At 40.0% G+C, this 20467-nt stretch overlaps 1 protein-coding gene across 1 annotated transcript; it reads right to left on the reverse strand.

Moving 5' to 3' along the window:
- Window positions 1–2139: 2139 nt before the first annotated feature.
- On the reverse strand, window positions 2140–16407 carry etnk1 (ethanolamine kinase 1). Its single transcript, XM_051391894.1, has 8 exons — window positions 16118–16407; window positions 14379–14638; window positions 13389–13529; window positions 11329–11471; window positions 6605–6688; window positions 6362–6522; window positions 5334–5407; window positions 2140–5074 (listed from the first exon to the last, which is right to left on the reverse strand). The coding sequence occupies exons 1-8, from the start codon at window positions 16262–16264 to the stop codon at window positions 5002–5004; spliced, it is 1083 nt and encodes a 360-aa protein (XP_051247854.1). The 5' UTR covers window positions 16265–16407; the 3' UTR covers window positions 2140–5001.
- Window positions 16408–20467: the final 4060 nt, after the last annotated feature.

The following is a 20467-nucleotide window of genomic DNA, read 5'->3' on the forward strand; positions in this document are numbered from 1 at the left end:
TTTGCAGCACAACGACAAACTAACATATCCCATTATCCCATCTTATAGCAGTTTTCACTGGCGAATAGGCCTAACAAATACTGTTTTGTCTTACATCAGGCTCCAGCCCCTCTACATCTCACCTACACATTTTTTTTAATGATTTCCATATTGCTTTTATTTAGATTTATTTTTTTACATCCAGGCTGTATAACCAAATTTGGTTCCCCACAAAAGAAAACTGGCCCAGGGCTCCATGTTGCAAAGCAATCTAAGCCTAATTCAATATGACGTTTTCTTCAGTAAATTCAGTATTTTCCTATTTGCTTTGAATAGAGAGGTTCAATACAAGGCATATTAATGAGACGCCTTTATTTTAAATATAGAAATCTATGTTAATAAGCATTAATATTACAAATAATAAATGTTGAATAGGATTAATTTTTACCGGGTGGTGAGCTTTCTGCCAGGTTTGGGGACCACATATTTCTTTCTATGGGATGTGCTGCCATCTTGTGGACGTACAACCAGAAGTACAAATACATCCTTTCTCAGTCCAAGGCCAGCTGATTCTGATGGGAAGATCGTAGAATCACAATCTCACAAAACAGCTTCATAGCAACAACCTGATGCCATGCAATATGTGAAACATGTCATTTTGTTGTTGGCACTGCACTCATATCTAAAACTGTTGTTTGGGGTATTCCCATGCCAGGGCACTTCTGGCCCATTAAAACCACAGTACTCATTTAAGCAGTGGAGGGGTCAGAATAAAGCCAATTTAGACAGGTTGTGCATTAAATAAGGTATAAAGTAGGACTATGTGTAATTTTACGTTACAAAGAAACAATATCATAGCGACATGACTTGTGTTTTCTTAGTATACACAAATATATACAGTAGTACTTAAAAGGTAACAATGCATGTATTCAATACATGACTTACACAGTCTTACATGCTCGGCATACAAAAGAATGCTTCAAATGCCGCAGTATTCGAGTAAGACCTACTGATCAAAGCTCATTACAGCACAGCTTAATAAACAAAAGAAGTATGAAGGAGCTTTCACAAATAGCAGTCCTACTTCACAACTCATATATCCAATAGTTGACTAACAACCAAAAAGTTAATTATTTAAAGACAGCAGCAACAACTCAACAGCTTTAGTGCCCAGGAAAACAACTGCACAGAAAATGGTCAAATACTGAAGAGACATTAAAACACTTGGACAGAAACCAGTGAGCCAAGAGACAGACAGACATAGAGGCACATGTTTTTTGCCCATTTCTTGTTTTCTTTAGTTTATGTGTGTGTGAAAGTGTCCATGTCATTTAATATCCTAATAATAGAAAGGTGATGTTAATGGTGGTTATTTTGTTGGTTGACAGCACTCCACATCTCTTTTCTCCATTGCTGCTCATTAACTAACTAGCAAAACATTGTAGCTGCTATTCTATCTATCAATAGCAATTCTGGAAAACAAGTTTTTAACATTTAGTAACGTTAGGACCTTTTGGCAGAAATAAAATATAATATTAACATGTATGTTTTCATTAGTGTATATTCACCTGGACAAAAATGTATATTGTGTTTTTGTTACCTTAGAATGAGACGTTTTTATCTACAGAGTGAACTGGTCCTCCTCCGCAGAATCCGCCATGTTGAATCGCCATGACGGACAAACCAAACGCGGCCACCATAGTTTCTCCTTCATGTTTGGAAGGCTTATATTTAGTCAGTTGCAATCTGCAATGTCACCGATATATAGTAATGAATCCTACACACTGGTCCTTTACTTTATGTTGTGAACTTTTGTGAACGTTGTTCGTTGTGAGGCGGAAGATTTGTCAGAGACACATTTCTTCCCTTCGGTAGACTTATGGGTGCAATACCGTCTTTGTCCACACCGACTGACGTTTACTAGCCGTTTACCTAGAGGGGCGCTGTTTCACTCAAAATGGATGGAAACTGGGAAAGACATGGTCACACAAAGAAAATGATTAAATATCTTATACAAAGTTAAAGTGATTGATACGATGGTCAGTAATTGATACAATTACCATGATGTTAAATAAAATTGTTATTGCCCGAATTGTAATTTGAATTGGTAAACCTAGCAACAAACACCTGAAGAGACAGAAGATGAACAGAAGACACAGATAAGGGTAAATAGACTTTATTTTTTTGCTTACAGTATTGAAAATGTAATTTTTTTATTTCACCCATTTTTACCCCAGGCAACTATTCACTTTAATGCAACTTTTAGAAAACAAAAAAAATAAAAGAACTCCCTCTATGTACATTCATTCACATTTGAGAACAAGCAAAGATATTATTACATTTGTTTACTGTACATATAAACATAAGCTAAAGTGGCCAGAGAGATGTAAGGACAGACTTTATACAATGTTAAATACGAAACACACATTTGTAAAAATGTAGAGATTATTAGCAGTACTAACATGACCCATGTATGATGTAAATGAAATTCCATTCATTTGTTTCAGATTGATGAGGAATTAAAGCCTATAGTAAATATTTCAGCAGTATAATTTAATTTTCTGACAATTCTGATTATGTGGCAAGCAAATTTGACTAACAGCCTTACTTTATGCATGTTATGTGTAAACGTGACAATCATTATCCTTGTTCCTCCAACACGACTCAAACCAAATCAAAACCGTTTACCATCAAATATACTTTCATGGAAGATTTTAACATATATTAACTTTATGTTAAGCCAATGTACATACATTTCAAATTCATATTAGGCCCGACTCAAACTACTTCTTAATTCTTCCATCTTAATTCACCAGCCTGAAGTACACGCGACACAGAATTAAAGACATAAGTGAAGTAACAGGTCTATCCTTTCAAACTTCAAAACTGTGAGTACAAAATAAGCTTTCACAGGCAGACTAACACTTCAATGTTTACTGCTTAGCTACTAATGTGCTGGAGCGTTAACATGAGTGCACGATCCAGTCTTCTCAAAAATGGTCTCTTCACAGAGCTTTGCAAACTTTCTACAACAGAGACCACCTGGGCAAACATGTCACTTGCAAACTGTTTTGGATTAAACAAGAAAACTTGTTTCACCACATTTACATGTGATGTTTGTTTAAATTGGTCAGAGAGATGTAAATTAAGTTCTCTTAATTTTATTTTTTTAAAACGTGCTACATTTGCCCAAGAGTCATCTGTTGCTGCATCAGCAAACATCCACACACTCTCAAAGACCTCAGCTTTTTACATTTCCATTTAAATAAGTATCAAAAGTCATAATTGTCATTCTAATTCTCTTTGTGCTACATGGAAAATGATACAGTGTGCATTATGTACAAGCAAAAAAACAAATGTCAGCACTTTGGTGTAAGCTTATTAAAGTAACCAAGAGATGGACTTGTTTTAGTTTTTAAAGGGCCTTCTAAAGCTCATTTTAAAAACATTAACATTTAACATGAAAGTCAAAGGTGAATATCAAGTTACTGACAGCAGCCATTTTTTTTTTCTCCAGAAGATGGTGCTCTTCCTCCTCAGGTCCCACTAACAGCTGACTTTCATTACATGTTTTTTAACTTAACACAGATGTGTCTAACTTAGCCAAGTTGAGACAACCAGCTCCACTTTCTTTTTCGCAAAAATTCCACTTTTCTACAGACCTTCATTTCAACATTGGGTGCTTAAAATGACGAATGCCAACAATGGCTCAGTAATCTGACAGTAAGCAAGGCCATATTACACTTATCATAACACAACTGAATGAAAACTGGTCTACAATTGTATAAAATGGACAGTCCTTAGTTCAGTTGGACTGAACAGCAGTGTTTTTTAACAAAGATGATTCCCATACTTTCCCTGACATGAAGCAGACAATATAATGGTTTGGTCTCATTTTGTACAGCACATCTTTACAGTTGATGTCCCAATGAAGTCACCGACACTGCTGACTTACCATTTGAATTACGACCATATTTCCTGTCTACCATTATGAACATGGAATGTTCAAATTACAGTGAGATGCAAGTTTGTCCCCAGTAAAGATTTAGACAAAATCCAAGTGTCTAAACAAACAGTAAAAACTTACATTACAGTGAAACTCTCCCTCGAGTCAAAGACTGCTCAGTGCTCAACTATGTAAACACAAGATGCTCTCCTACAACTCGATGTTTCTACCTTCAGTCCAGAAAGCCAAAACACACAAGCCCTCACCAAACTACACAGCAACAATGACTATATGGCTATTCTGGCGCACCACCCATGCACAGGATGTTGGAAAAATACGGGTGAAAACAAGAGTCACAAGGCAACCACAAGTTTTTTTTTTTTGTTGCCTATTGTGGCTCATCACATGGGATTCCGTGTTTGCATTTCTTCTTTTTTTGTTTACTTGTTTTTGTCTTGGTTCCTCAGCAAACAAAGGCTTTGTATTGCTATCATGTCATTATAAATTTGGTTGGTAGCTGGGCTGGCGCTTGAGGGTTTTTCCTCATGAATGTGCATATGAGGAAGGTGTCTCCAGGCAATCAGATTAGTGTTTGAGCCACCTGTCAGGTAGGTGGTTACTATGTATTGGTTGTGAAGGAGGAGACATTCCACCTACAATGTATTTAAAGTGATCTGAGCTATGAGAAAAGCTGCTTACAAATACAATACGCTGATATCACGTTAATTGATATTAGAATAATTGAAATGACCACACTAAATTCAGTTATGTGGGCTTCACATTATAGCAGGTCTCAAGTCTCTACTTGACACGCGCCCACAGTACAAATGGCTTGGGCTACCTCCTTGTTAACAAAGGTGTGACAGCAGATGATGGACAAAGTATGTGGTCTATTCAATCTATAGAGATAAGGACATGTAGAGGGGGACCCTGTAGGCACTGAACAGGACAGACTCTCAGTCTGGCTCTTCCCTACACACACCCCAAGAGGGCGCTCTGCAGGCGTCATGTGAAGCGCAAAGCAGGTTGGAAGGGAGGAAGAGCAGAAGGAAGAGAAGATGAGGGAGTGGGGGCTTTTATTCGGGTAAGTTCAGCGCAGCCACCTCTGGTTTCATCTTGAAGTACTGGTTGAAGCGCAGGACTGCATATCTGAGAGTAGAGACACACAGAGGGAAGAGCAGAGTCTGTGATAAAAATGTGCGCGACATGTTAACTAGATGGATCCCAGTGCAAAAATATCAGACTGTTTAAACACACTGTGCACTGAGATGTTACAAATGATGTCAATCTGGATGCTTTGTATTTTGTTCATAAACATGTGATTAAATGACTGAAATCGGGTGAACGGAAAAAAATAAAATAGCTCATTATAAAGTGTGTTTGATAGTGTATTTCAAAATGGGCATACCCCAAGAAGTCAAAGTCGATGGTGGAGAACTTGGCCTGAATCAGAGCCCAGAGACCCCAGAAGAAATGAGATGCCTAGACACAGAGGAGAAAGAGATCACAAAGGATTAGCATGTACTCACTGTCTAAAAGTAAATGTCGCTTCTACTTACCCAACATAGCCAGCAGAAGCCCTATAGCAGCAACACCAAATAGCTGATACAGAAATACAATTGCTTCACTTGCCCATCCTCCACACTGCCCTCTTTTCCTCTTGACAGTAAACAAGGCTCAGGGGAGAGCGCAGAGCCACACAAGAGTTACCAGTTGCCATTAAGGGTGCCTCCCATATGGTGGCCACATCAACAAGCACATCACAAACATCTTTCTCTCGTATTCGGAGCAGGTAGTGCAGGTTTTTATAGCCCACATTACTCCGTACTCTGTTTAACCCACATCACACTATAATCCATGTTTGCTGACCCAACACCTGGGAGCAGGCTTCAGCACCTAGGATGCTTACTGTGCTCTAACAAGTGTTCAGTTTCAGTCCTTTAATTCTGACTGCTGTTGGCCATGGCACAGCAGTTATAGAAAAGGAATGACTAAGACAGCAAAGAGCAATACTTGTCCATGACCATACAGTGACCATTCTGACCAGATCCAGTGGCGACTGTTTTTACCATCTGCTTCCTATCAGCCTTCACTACCCTAAAGGCACATTGAGGAGCGTTAAAGCAAACAGAACCCATGTGGGTGACCACGAGCCACTACTAAATTACGATCTTAATGTTCATCTTTAGTTTCTTCCTCAAATCATAAGTGTCAACTGATAACTGATGACAAGATTAGCACAAACAACCAACTATATTAGGAATATAGGCCTTAATGCATTCAGACAACTATCTACTATCTGTCAATCTGAAACAGTCACCATTTAGGTCTTTGATACTACAGACTTGGCCATAAAGACTAGCAGATGTGCAGATGTGCTCTACTATAAACTAACGTGGTTCATAATGTAATGTAATGTGCAACACAAATGCTTACCAAGGCAAATCGGTTGACTTGGACATGAAGAATCTCCACCTCTTCGTCAGTCACTTCATTGCCCTGGCCTTTGTGCTCCTTATAGGCCTCCAGGTAGGAGCGGAGCCACTGCAGCTGAAAGGCCCGATCTGGGTAGTGACTATAATCCACCTCGTTCAGGCCTAAACATAAACACACAAGTTAAGCAACTCATATACACATTTTTTCTATACATACCAAGCAGGTAGTACAAGTTATACTCACCAGCAAACTCATTGAAATGATTCCCAATGTCGTAGGCTTGGTAATTGTACCCAGCATACTCGTAGTCAATGAACTTTACATTGCCTGGAAAGAGAAGCAGCGTTGTTTAGACAGAGACATGGGAGCAGATATAAAATGATTATGTTGTGTTTTCCCTTTGATTACTCAGAATGTCAAGGCTTTTCATTTCATACTTTAACTCTGTCTGACTGGACTGGCTGGATAGTTAGCCGATTGTGGGGCAAGGAGTAAGAGCTTGCATTTTGAGGAAAAATAAGACTTTAGAGGGCACAGAAAATGAAATAAAGGGAACTAAGAGAGACACGTTTCAACTCTGGAAAAAAAAAAAAAAAGAAAACTGACAAACACCTCCTAGACATGCTCTATAATGCTGTTTGGGACAAACACAATCATGCTGTTAAGATTCAATATGTATAGAATAAAAGCTCTTGTTAAGTAAAAGTCGGAACGTGTGCTTTTATGTCATCTAAATTGGTATACCTAAGAAATACAAGGGAAGAAATCTAACCCATGGCGGTTGAGCCATCAATCTCACAGGATATATCAGTAAACGGATTACATTTATCAGTAACTTGAGTTATCAGAATTATTCCACAAGACCACAAAATATGCAGCTGGGATACATTATGTAGAGAGGAAAATCGTGATGCAACACACGGAACACATTCAAATATCTATGTAAAAAAAAGGAGTACATCTAGCTTTTCAGACAATGTTTGTTTTGGACACATGCACAGAATAGAGGGAAAAGTCAAAGTTATGTTTTGAAGGGATGGGGGGGAAAAAGAGAAAAGGGCAAAAAAAAAGCAGAGGGACAAAGGGAGGAAGATAGTAAAATACAAAGAGGCAATAAAGAGGTGGGTAGAAAAAAGCACAGTGATCAGCCAAAGCAAATGTACAGCAACACACTGTTTGATACAGGCTCTCTCAGAACTTTGTTGCTGTTGCTAAGAGCCTACTGGAGTTACAGCTCTTAGATACACACTAAACCTTCTAGACACACCTATTCTAAAAGTTTTTATAGTCTTGTGAGAATTCAGTCACACTACTGGCTCTGTAAACTAAATGTCTCTTTATGTACATCTATATCTGAAAAAGTGCTTTTTTTAACTGCCAATGAAATATGGGAGAAGATTGCAGCTGATCATCTGCATGTAACTTTAAACCCGATGTTAAAGCATGGAGAGGAAGGGTCAAAGAATGTGTTGCTGTCTGACTGCGTTTGTGGGCTGTTGAAAATGAGATGTCTGCATTAACAATGAACAAAGGGGAGAGCATTCAGTCATGAAGTGCTTGATCTCAAAATACAAACCCTTACTTACAAGCCCGTTATTACAGAGACATTAACAAAACAAATGGAATTTCGAAAAAAAACAAAAAAAAAAAAAAAAACAATACATATCATTAAATGTCTCTACTCTTAAATCTCTTGGTTTGTTTTGGCCTTGGCTAGTTTCTTTGCCCTAACATGTGGAACATTAGTCTTTGAGGTGGTGCTGGACTACAGAGAAAGACACTTTGAGGTGGGTTACCAGCCGGCGTGTAGGTCCTAGCGGGACACAACTGAACACCTCCAGGCAGTGGCTATAGCCCCCCCTGTGCAGCAGATGAAAAGGTTGGGGCAAACACATCTTTCACACATGCTCACTCTCACTGACATATTTTGTCTTTTTATCCATTCTTACTCCCACGCAGTGTCGAAACATCAGGCCCTGCTGCTAAATTCCCATTCCTTTTCTCCCCCTCCCCCTCCCGCCCCACACATGCAACCCCACTTCCCCTTCTCACAACACTCCCCTCCAATGCTCCCTTCCCATTGGTCCACTGTGAACCCAATAGTGGGACACCTCTGCCGCTTCTGAAAATGACAGAATCTTTGAGAGGCTTCCTGTTGGCTGCTGAGCTGCAGATTTGGTGGCCCTCAGGACTGGGTAAAGTGCGTGCAGATATTTTTTTCTTTTTTTTGCGAACATCTGAGCAAAGTGAGAGGGGCAGGGAAACTAAAGCAGCCTGTATTGGAGGCTGAGAGACAAAGTAAAGAGAGACAAAAAGAGTGAAGAGAAGTAATACAGCGCTTGTTGAGAGTATACTTTAAACTTTTAACAGCGTCTTTGGAAAACTGTTTATGGTTTTATCAATACAGGAAGTGGTGGGGCCTGAGCTGTCACGTTTGGCAGACAAGTGGTTTTAACAACAACAGCAGTGCAGAAGTGACAGGAAGCAGTGCGGTAGCTGTTCGGTCTCATGCCTACTCTGTTTTCTAAGGCACGTTAAGATAGGAATTGAGTTTACTCTAACAACGGATTAAACAGCTTCAGTGGGTGCGGTCAGAATGTAGTAATTATGGCTTGAAACTGAAGTCCCTGGACTATTGTGGTGTCCATTCCACTGTGGTTGTCATTTGTAGGTGTGGTCTTGTTGTGTTTGCATTGCTAAGAAATCTGTGATTACACTAAAAAGTACTGGCATAAGGTAAAATTCCTTTCTATTCTGGCTTTTTATCAACAATACTTCCAAACAGAAGCACTGATAACCTTAGCCATACATTTTGAAGCCTGAAACATGATTCTACAAGTCTGCAAAGATGTCCTGCACAGATTTTAACATGTCTATATTAGAGATCTATACTATACATCATCTTAACTGCACTTAATGGCACTTGTCACAATGGAATGTACAGAGTTAACGCTGGTTGTTGGCCCAGTTCCAGTGAAAAACGAATCAGCACTTTGATGCGCGGATTCAAATGTGTGCACATCCAGTCCTCTGATGGTTAAACAGAAACTGTTTTTCTATGTGGCAAAGGCGCTTCCCCTGCTTTGTTGCAGAAGCATGTTTCAGCTTTAAAAAAAGATACATCTGATATTCTTTATTTGTGTTAATGTCAAAAAACCCCCCCAAAAAAGTCCAACCAATGTCTTAGTCTGTCTTTCAGTACTTTCCTACTTCCCCAGCCTCTCTGTGGCTCTCAGCCACAAGCCCCTTCATTCCTTCTGAAGAAAGATCTCTAAACAAAAAAAGAAAAAGGAACTAATGTCCACTTTCATTTTTCTTTAAAGGGGCTCAGTAGTTCCCTACAGCTAGGCACTGTAGATTTCGGCAAATGTAGCTCAAACACTGAATTTACTGCGGAGTAATACACATTTGGTGCAGTAATGAGTATTTATTGCAGCAGGACAGTGTACGTGGTACTGACTCAAAATAAACTACACTGTGTGTTCATCATAATGTAGCTGAAGATGTCTGTTAATAGTCATGGACAACGATGGAGATCTATGGTACAGAGGAATAAGCTCTATGTGGGGTTTTGACTACCCAGGCAATACTTTTTGGATCAATTCCATGTTGGTTTTGATATTTCTTATGAGGTTTATTGACAATAAAAACAATACAGAATATCATGAGACATATCCTTTCACTGACCAGTGATCAATATTGATGCTATGAAATGGAAATTGCGGAATAAGGAGCAGTGACGGAAAGGAGCTTTACAGCTTACAGCAAGTGCAAACCATAAAAACATTTGTGTAATAACCAGCATTGTAAGTAGCCTGGCTACTGTCAGAGGGACAGCTGGTGGGCGAGTAGCACTGGAGGGTAATAGGTAGGTACGTGGCTCCTACTGCTGCCATGAACTCATCCCGTTTAGCCTGAGCAGTGGGCAGACTACTCGAGGGCCCTCAGAGCCGGTGAGGTTTGTCTCTCTCCATTGCCTGCCCAAGGCAGGGCGGCGCAGGGCAGCCACAGCCTCGGCTGTCATTCCTAGGGGAGAAAGGCTAGACACAAGGAGCTGTGAGAAGGGCCCCGCCCCTCGTCGCAAACCGACGAGGGGGCTGACAGCTCTTAAACACCCCCACCCCACCTCCCGCATACATCCCCCCCCCATTCCGTCTGACCAGTTTACCCCGCCATTCCTCTGCTACAAAGATATTGACTAGAACAGTTTCACTGACTGGTACAGTCTCATTGACCGGTATCATTAAAGTCGCTCAGAGCAAAAGTAAGCTAATAAGTTTGCTCGAGGACAGGTTGCTTGACATTTATACCATCAAAAAAACAGCACAATTGCTAAAGCACCAAAGACGTGTGCTGCCAATAAAACTGAGACTTGTATGCGGTATGATGTAATGGCATTGTTTGTTCAAGCTGATAACAGTGGTTTACGTTCTAAGTTTTCATCACAGAATTAGAACGACAGATCAGACAAAATCTAGGAAACAGAATGAAATCCAAATAAGAAATGGCTTCACTTTGTACTTCTTAACAAGGCCTATGATCCTTATTACAGAGGCCTCCCTGGATTAAGAAGGAATGGAAAATTGAAATTCAGAAAAATAAAATCTGTGACAGATGAGTAGCTTTAATTCGTAATTGCCAAATTTATTGGAGGCAAATCCACATAACTTTCCAATCTCTACCAGTCAACACAGCACTTTGTTTTGTGTTGTGTTTGCCCCATTTCAAATGAGGATTCCATGTAGAGCAAAACAGCATCCAAATAACAGGACCGTCTTTTCTGACCGTTCTAATTCTACGCCTGCAGCCCAATGCAAACACTGACAATGAGTGAGGCATGTGACTAGCGTTGAGGAAGTGCAGTTAATGAAATCCTACCTGAGCGCAGGGACCAATGCAGTTCACACTACAACACAGTTCAGTCACACTGTAATGTCTATGACTACACTTCTGTCGTTTATACTCACCTGCCTTCTGGTTATAAATTATGTTTTTGCAGAGCAGGTCGTTGTGGCAGAGAACTACGGGGGAGCCAAGCACCGACAAGCTCTGCTGGAGCCACACCAGCTCTTCTCGGAGGCACAGTGGGCTGGGCACCTCCATACGCAACCTGGAGGGGGCAGATGGTCAAAGAGGGTGAATATTGCATATCGAAAGGAGGTAGGAGGATCAAGAGTATTAATAGAAGGACATGAGGAGGTAAAGTCAGCATGTGGGGTAAAGATTCAATTCTATTAAAGTAAATAGAATGGAAATAGAAATAGATGTGAAATAGAAACAGAAAATAAGAAGCATGAGAAGGGAAGAGAGGGAAACAAATAACATATTCTAATTTTACAGACAGGCTTTGTGCAGAACAATTTATGTGGAAAAAATGCAGGAAAAAGTGATTCATTCATAATTGTTGAGTCTCAACAACAATGAATCCAAAGAAACCACATGATCTGGGTATATATTGAGTCAATTTAATTGCAAAAATATGTACAACACTCTTCTTAACAATGCCTAGCAAGACAGCATTACAACAGCTGTGTTTTACAAAATGGTAACATGTCAAATCCAACTAAAGAGGGGTTTAAAAATTCTGAGACTGTGGGGCCCCACTTACTTTACTCAATTCCTGGATGTCTATGGGATCATGATTGTGTTATTTGATCCCATACACTCAACAAGTGAGCCTAGATAGCTTAATACTGCTGTCTGATAAAAAAAAGTTTAAAACCTGTGATTTAAGTGCTCCACTTTTTAGATGTTTTTTCCTTCCATACATGAACCCCTGAGATACTGCAGGTGTTGCAGTCTTTCGGAAGACTTTATCAGCGTTCCTCTCACAGTCACAATATTTGGGTGGCCTCCATGGAAATCAACAGCCACGAAAGTCAATGTTTGTTTTAGATTTATTTTGGGTGCCAACTTGTATGGAGGTAGTCTTAATGGTGCCAAAGTGCCCACAGCGTGTTGGCTGGAGATCAAGGATAATCACAACTCAATTTGCCTGTGATGTAGCGAACCTGTATTCTTCTGTGTTGGTACCGACACAAACTGAATGGATGGAAACTTAAGTAATCTTCATATTTAGATGACGATATAATAGTTGAGTAATACAATACTTTTAGATTACTTACTTATAGATTGTTACAAACTAACAATCTGTGACAAACTATGTTAATGATAGTGGTTTTGTTATTTCGTTTGAGGATGAATTCACTTTTTTCATATACATTTCCAGGATGCTGCTCATTTATGTTTTATGGTTTTAGAGTTATCATTGACTCTGTTCCCATTATCTCTTAGGAATGTAATGGCTGTAAAGTGAAGTCACATCTGCTGAGGTTACGAATGGAATTCCACAGACTTGTACAGCTGATAATAAATAGTCTTGTGTTGTGCCATTGCACCTGGGTGACTCATTGATAAGAGAGGTAGGAGGTCAGAGTTCCACGTGGAGATAACTGAAAACAGACATATACAGGAAGCAAAGCCATGTGTTCCCTGAATAAATAATAAAATCCCTTTTTTTACTTTTCAGCCTTTTTAAAAGGTCTAAAGATTACATATTTATGATACACATTCCTTTTTGTTTGTACTTCATGTCCATTTAAATTCAGAACACATTTAGTAATAAAATATGACTATATTAAGCTTATATTGTCCCTCAAGTTACTTTATACTCCCAGTTTATATTTTTAATCTATATACTTGTTTTAAAAGGTTTGTTCGTGTTTAATTTTAAACTCGTTATTCAGACTAATTAATAAAAAACAGTGGTGAATTTAACTCTAAGTAGTGTTACGCAATCTTTATTGGTCTAAATATAGGCTATTATAACCTGCTGATAACCTGTAGGTTAGTCATGATCTGTACACATTGTTCTAAAGCAGCCAGGGCTGTGAGAATGAAACCGAACTAAGCTTTCATTCCTTCATCAATGAATCGAAACATTTAAAGAGCAACAGATGAAAGTCAGTCTATCAACACCTGAGGGCCTGGCAGATTTCAGTTATTATAATCTTCTATATGGCCTCACCTGTTGTTCTTCTCTGGGTCCTTTAAGTACTTGGGGATGAGAGCAAAGTACTTGCCCATCTTCAGCCACAGATCAGACTGTGGCACCCAGCCATTGTGGGCATGGATAGCGTGGTACTTGGCCAGCTGCCTGGCAATGAGCCTGCAAGGTAGAAGAGACAGAAAATGGGAGGATTGGAATTAGAGCAGCAAGCAGCAATATGCGACTGGGCTCCAGTCTAGCAATTTCACTATCACAACAAAAGGTGTTCAGAAAATAAAAGGCACATATTCTTGTGACATGAGTCATGACTCAGGTTACAGAATCAAATCTATTTTAAAATATATTATTACAATCCACTTAGACCTAATAACAATGTATTAATCTACCTTTCATTGTTCCTTTATTGTCGATTATAGAACAAATGTAAAAATGTTAAGATAATTTACTTCACTTTATCTACCCTGTCGTCAATCTATCAAATAAGTTTTAGCATTTTAGCATTCAGACTTTCTACATGTTCAATTTAAATTATTTTGCTGAAACTACAGAGTTGAACGTTATTTTGGTTAGATTTATAAAGTTGTTTTATATTTGGATAAAATCAGTGGACATTACAATTTCCACAACACTTTGGTGAAACCTTTAAGGTGTGAGACTGAATTTTAATGAATTTTCAGAATTTCTACAGGTGTATATTGTGTTTATTAAGGCTGGATTGGATCAGACAACTGTGCACGAGGCACAAGGAAAGAAAGAGAGAGAATAAAAAGAGGGGAAGAACGGGAAAAGGAGAAAATAACAGAACCGGCACTTCAAGTCTTGTCGCTCAATTTGCACTTCAAATGCAGTAAAATGCATTTAAATTTAGTGTTTTTGTGTGTGTGTGGGTGTGTGTGTCCGTCAAGCATTCAAGAGACTGGCCTCGGGGTGGTATGCTGACAGTTGACAAAGCTAACTCAAAATCAACACCCTTAAAGAGTCTTTGTTGCATAACAACATTTTCTTTACCTGAAAACAGGTTGGCTGCGAATGTGCTCTGGCTCCAGGGCAGTTCCTTGCAGAAATTCATAGCACAGGCCATTATTGAAGGTACAGTATAGGTGTGGGGCACAGCGGTTTGCATGTAGTACCCTGAAACTTTTCACCTCGTTCTCCCGGTCAACCAACAGTTCAGTTTTGTTGCCATAAATACGGACCAGAACCACATCCTGCATGACTGGACCCACATAGCAGCCCAGAAGCTTATTGGTTATTCCGTCTGTGAAAAACTGCAGAGACAAACAGAGGAAAGAGTGAAGAACAGGTGAATCGGGGGAGAAAATCATAAATCATCTTCTGCTTGAACAATCTAGCTTGATGCCTTAAGTCACACCATCCTCCACATTATGCTATTTAAGTGCCACGCCTGGAAAACTACATTGTTTTGAGTATTACATAAGTTCTGAGAAGAGTCTGGTGAGGGGAGAGGAAAGAATACAGCTATGAAAAATAAGGGCCTGTCTGGTTTAATTCAAGCTGAACTGCCTCCACTGTGAAGCTGGGAGCATTTCTGGGTAGAGGGGGGTGGTGCCAACATACCAGCCCTAATTGTTCACTCTATAAGGGATTGACGGAGAACGACGAGACTGTCAGGAATTTTATTTTTCATGGAGGAAGCAATGATAGGCATTTGCTGAGTTTCCGCTTTTCTCCCATTGATGAATATAGGCAAGGGTTGGCGCAGCATGTGACCAGCTCACACCCTCGCTGTGTTTACCAAAGGGAGCCACACCCCCAGTCTGTTGCTGGAAAGGAAAATAAGCCACTTTCTGGGTATCTGCCTAGGCTGTACTGTTGAACGCACACACCATTCCTCTCCAGGATAACTACATGTAACGTTAGGAGGTAGTGTTTCCTTTACATTACGAAACTAGTCCTGTTTGAGTCACTTATACAGAAAGTAAAAACATTAAATGGTCTATAGCCATGCTCTATTAGTCATCTGTGTTTCTTTAAGTTTACTTAAATAGGCTAGAGATTGCTACTTACCTACAGCCTATTACTTAACAGAGTTGCCTATCACGCCCACCAACCAGTAAACTCCAGAAGCTCAGTCAATGATGACCATTTTGAGCTCAGAGACACCTCTCCTCTATCCGTACAACCACCTCCAGGCTAAAACTCCTGCTTTGACCATTCATTGCGTCCCACTGTAAGCCCACAACATTCACCAGAAGTCATTAACGTAACGTTAGTTAATTGAATTTTAGCGTATCGTCGTTGAAGTGAGGCAGACGAGCAGGTTATAGCAAGCTGGGCCAAAAGCGGCGAGAAACTCCCACTTTTTTATCGTGACCCGAGCTGACGCAGATGCTATTTGCAAAGGCAAAACATTAACCCTAAGGAGGAAAAAAAATACTGCAGTATCTCCAGAGCTGTAATATAGCGAGCAAATTATCTACCATCTGTCTGTGACGGTCAACAGCTATTTTACAGCGGCATTAACGCACGTCTCGGCTGTCCAGCGGCCCGTGGTGTCGTTATAATAGCCGGTTTCGTGTGTCATTTTTTTTCCGCTTTGAATAAATTAACGTTTCTATTAGCTAACCGGAGCTTCTCGTGTGAGGCACACCATGCTAGCTCGCACGCAAAACCCGTCGCAGCTGTAGACAACTTTAACACCAAAGAAAAGGTTACACAAGCAACGTGGCGACATGTCACACCGAGCAGACTAACACTAATATGTTTAAAAATGAAATGAACGGCACCTTCACTTTGACCTCAGATGGCTTCCAGCTCGGTCTCAGCTCCTTTATCAGCTTCAGTGCACCGGATCTGTAGTCGCTCTCGTCAACTGTCACATCTATTTTGGGCACAGCTGGAGCCTCGTCGGGTACGTGAATGTAGTTGGCCATTTTTAAACCTTTGTTTCTTGGAGTATCTTGAAACTCTGTGCGGTTACTGTGCTGTACGCGGTGGCTAAATGCGCAATCTATGAAAATGTGTGACAAACGAGGGGTGGGTGGGGGGTGTATATAATCCTGGAGTAGTCTGCGTGCGGCAACGCCTCTCAAGAAGTCCCACCCACTCGGAAAAAAAAATGTTCGCGCGATGCATGCTGGTTATCGCACGACTCACTAGAAGCGCGTGTTCAAGTCGTCAGTGGGAGCACCGTGGACGGGGCTTAGTCGGTAAAACTATGACTAAGCAGTTTTAAAGTAATATTAATTTAATGTGTGACACTAAAGGCAAAGTACATAACGCCACAAGAACATACGAGTACAAATTAAAGGTATGGCTCAACCCTCTCTGTGACAGTGCCAGTCGGCGGTTCTTGGTGGATACATACAAGCGTACACTTATTGCAGACGTACCTCACCAGGCTGACGACGTCACATCCGTAATCTACTTGAATGAAATAAGCTTTGTGTCAAGTCTGAGCGTTTTAAATGTCAGCTGGCGGTGCCAGTAGTCCGACATAGAGAGGGTAGATCCAGTTGAACCATTACCAGCATATAGTATACGATTTGACCTCAACTTAATCCGACACCCTAGTCTCATATACACACACCTGGTACGCTAGCCGTACAGGAGAAACCTGTACCTTTGAACACAATGTATTTCTGTTTCTATTTGTGGCCTCATAGTAACTGACAGAGATAAAGATCCCCTTTTTATTTCTCAATGCATTTCACAATTTCATATAGACGTGAACTGAATGACAGACTGTATGAACATGTAAAATCAGTCTGTTCCTGTGGGCTTATCATCATGGCCACTGTATTTTGGTTTCTGCTGTCTATAATAATATAGTCCCAGCAGAAATGAACTAGTAATGCTCCTTTAGAAACAAGGATTTACCCATTCAAATGCAAACTGGGCCTGACTGATTAATCACAGATGCTTGTTAGAGTTCTGATTATTTTAATTCTTACATTTTTATAATAACTACAGTTAAAGTCAAAAAGGTTTCCAATATATTATTTATAAAATACATTTTTAAAACCAATATTCTTTGCAACGAAGATTTAGGCCCATTGTAACTTGCGAAACCTATGTGCAGCATCCAAGGTTCAAGGTTGTCTTGAGCCATAATCAACATCACCAGACAGCAAACAGCACACAATACCCACTGAGACAGTAAATAAGTAAAGTGCTCCATAAATACAATGCAAATATCACATAAAATTGTTTAAAAGGCCAATTGCCACAGGAACAAATGAATGTTTCAGTCTATTTGTCCTACATCATGGCAGAGTGAATCTGCAGCCAGACGGAAGCAACTTAAACTCTTTAAACAGTGGGTGGCTAGGATCAGCCAGGATTGACTGGGCCTTCTTCAGAGACCTCACCTTGTGTAGGTGTGGGATGTAATTCAGGGTTGTGGCTGCAATTTTTTTGCACACTTTGACTATCCACTGTATTCTATTTTGTATTTGTATTTTAACAATTTTCTGTCGGTTTATAAAAGTCCACCTACTGTATGGAAACAGTCCCCTAGATCCCCCCAATAGCAGTGGTTTAATTCAATTTCAATTCAAATTTGATTTGTATAGCGTCAATTCATAATAGAAGTTATCTCAGCACACTTTTCAAATAGAGCAGGTCTAGACCGAACTCTTTAAAACATTAATTACCAGCAGACCCAACAGTACCACCATGAGCAAGCACTTGGCGACAAGGGCAAGGAAAAACTGCCTGTTAAAAGGCAGAAACCTAGGACAGATCCTTCGGCTCTAGGTGGGTGGTCGTCTGTCTCGACCAGTTGGGGTGAGAGAGAGAGAGAGAGAGAGACCAGAGAGAGAGAGAGAGAGAGAGAGACAGACAGAAGACAGACAACAGACAGGTGCACAGCAACAACAGTATTGGCAATGGCAATCTAGCAGGACCATGGCAGGAGGCTCCACCAGGATCCACAAGAACCTGCGAGACGAGAAAGCACAAGAACTCTGGGGAAGAAGTGAAGTTAGTAACATGCATTAATGGAACATGAATGAGTGCAGAAAGAGAGAGGAAGGGAGGAGCTCAGTGCACCATGGGAAATCCCCTGATAGTCTAGGCCTATAGCAGCATAACTAAGGGATGGTTCAGGACTCACCTGATCCAGCCCTAACTATAAGCTTTATCAAAGAGGAATGTCTTAAGCCTACTCTTGAATGTGGTGAGGGTGTCTGCCTCCCGAACCACAACTGGAAGCTGGTTCCACAGGAGAGGAGCTTGGTAACTGAAGGCTCTGGCTCCTGTTCTACTTTTAGAGACTATAGGCACCACAAGTAGCCCAGCATTCAGAGAACGTAATGTTCTAGTGGGGTAATAGGGTACTATGAGCTCTTTAAGATATGAAGGGGCCTGACCATGAAGAGCTTTATAGGTGAGGAGGAGGATTTTAAATTCTATTCTACATTTTACAGGGAGCCAATGCAGAGAAGCTAGTACAGGAGAGATGTGATCTCTTTTTCCTAGTCCCTGTCAGTACTCGTGCTGCAGCGTTCTGAATTAATTGGAGTGTTTTAATGGACTTATTGGGGCAAACTGATAATAAAGAGTTGCAGTAATCCAGCCTTGAAGTAACAAATACATGGATTAGTTTTTCTGCATCTGTCTGTGATAGTAAGTATGTGTCTAATTTTTGTAATATTACGTAAATGAAAAAAGGCAGTCCTAGAGGTCTGTGAGTGAAATGACAAATCCTGATCAAAGATAACTCCAAGATTCCTGACAGTGGTGCTAGAGGCCAAGTTAATGCCATCTAGAGTAACTATATCTTTAGACAGTGAGTCTCTGAGGTTTTTGGGGCCAAGAACAAGAATTTCGTTTTTTTTTGTTTTTTAACATCAGAAAATTGCAGGTCATCCAGGATTTTATGTCCTTAAGACATGTTTGTAATTTAGATAATTGATTAATTTCATCGGGCTTGATTGATAGATATAACTGCGTATCATCTGCATAACAGTGAAAGTTAATGGAGTGATTCCTAATAATGTTGCCTAAAGGGAGCATATATAAAGTAAATAGTATTGGTCCAAGTACAGAACCTTGTGGAACTCCATGACTAACTGTAGTATTTATTGAAGATTCATCTTTAACATGTACAAACCTACGAGCGATCTGATAAATATGACTTAAACCAGCTTAGTGCGGTTCCTTTAATGCCAATTTGATGCTCAAGTCTCTGTAAAAGAATATTATGGTCAATGGTGTCAAATGCAGCACTAAGATCTAATAATACAAGTACAGAGACAAGTCCATTGTCAGAAGCAATCAGAAGGTCATTATTAACTTTAACCAGAGCTGTCTCTGTGCTGTGATGAACTCTTAATCCTGACTGAAAATCCTCAAATAAACTATTGTTATGTAAAAAGTCACACAACTCTTTGGCGACTACTTTCTCCAGAATCTTAGAGAGGAAGGGGAGGTTAGAAATCGGTCTATAGTTGGCGAAAACCCCTGGGTCAAGAGTGGACTTTTTAAGAAGGGGTTTAATTACAGCTACTTTAAAGGACTGTGGTACATATCCTGATAATAAAGAAAGATTAATCATATCCAGTAAAGAAGTGCCAATTAGGGGGAACAACTTCTTTAAGCAGCCTAGTTGGGATCGGGTCTAATAGACAGGTTGATGGCTTCGATGAAGAAATGATTGAAGTTAACTGATGAAGATCGATAGCAGAAAAACAGTCTAAATATATATCTAAGTTTACATTGGCAGAAGTCCCTGAACTTGGAGAGCCACTGATAACTGTTGATGGCAGTTGGTGATTAATTTTCTCTCTAATAGTAATAATTTTATTATAGAAGAAGCTCATGAAGTCATTGCTACTTAAGTTTATGGGGATATGTGGCTCAATAGAGCTGTGACTCTCAGTGCTGAAGAGGAACCTAGGGTTATTCTTATTTTCTTCTATTAGTGCTGAGTAATAGGCTCCTCTGGCATTACGGAGGGCCTTTCTATAGGTTTTAAGATTATCATGCCAAATTGAGCGATATTCTGATAATTTGGAAGAGCGCCATTTCCTTTCAGATTTCCTAGCTATTTGTTTTAACTGGCGGGTTTGGTGGTTATACCAAGGTGCTAGTCTCCTATGTTTTAATAATTTCCTTTTTATAGGAGCGATAGA

The sequence above is a fragment of the Dicentrarchus labrax genome, unplaced genomic scaffold, assembly GCF_905237075.1.
Source record: "Dicentrarchus labrax unplaced genomic scaffold, dlabrax2021, whole genome shotgun sequence".
In the NCBI taxonomy this organism is placed as follows: Eukaryota; Metazoa; Chordata; class Actinopteri; family Moronidae; genus Dicentrarchus; species Dicentrarchus labrax.

What these genes read in the sequence shown, in the direction of transcription:
- etnk1 (XM_051391894.1), bottom strand. Translation starts at nt 16,264, where the DNA reads ATGGCCAACTACATTCACGTACCCGACGAGGCTCCAGCTGTGCCCAAA. An exon ending in CGCAGCCAACCTGTTTTCAG is followed by an intron (nt 13,530 to 14,378) that starts GTAAAGAAAATG and finishes TCTACCTTGCAG; the next exon opens with GCTCATTGCCAGGCAGCTGG. An exon ending in AATTTATAACCAGAAGGCAG is followed by an intron (nt 6,689 to 11,328) that starts GTGAGTATAAAC and finishes TTCTCTTTCCAG; the next exon opens with GCAATGTAAAGTTCATTGAC.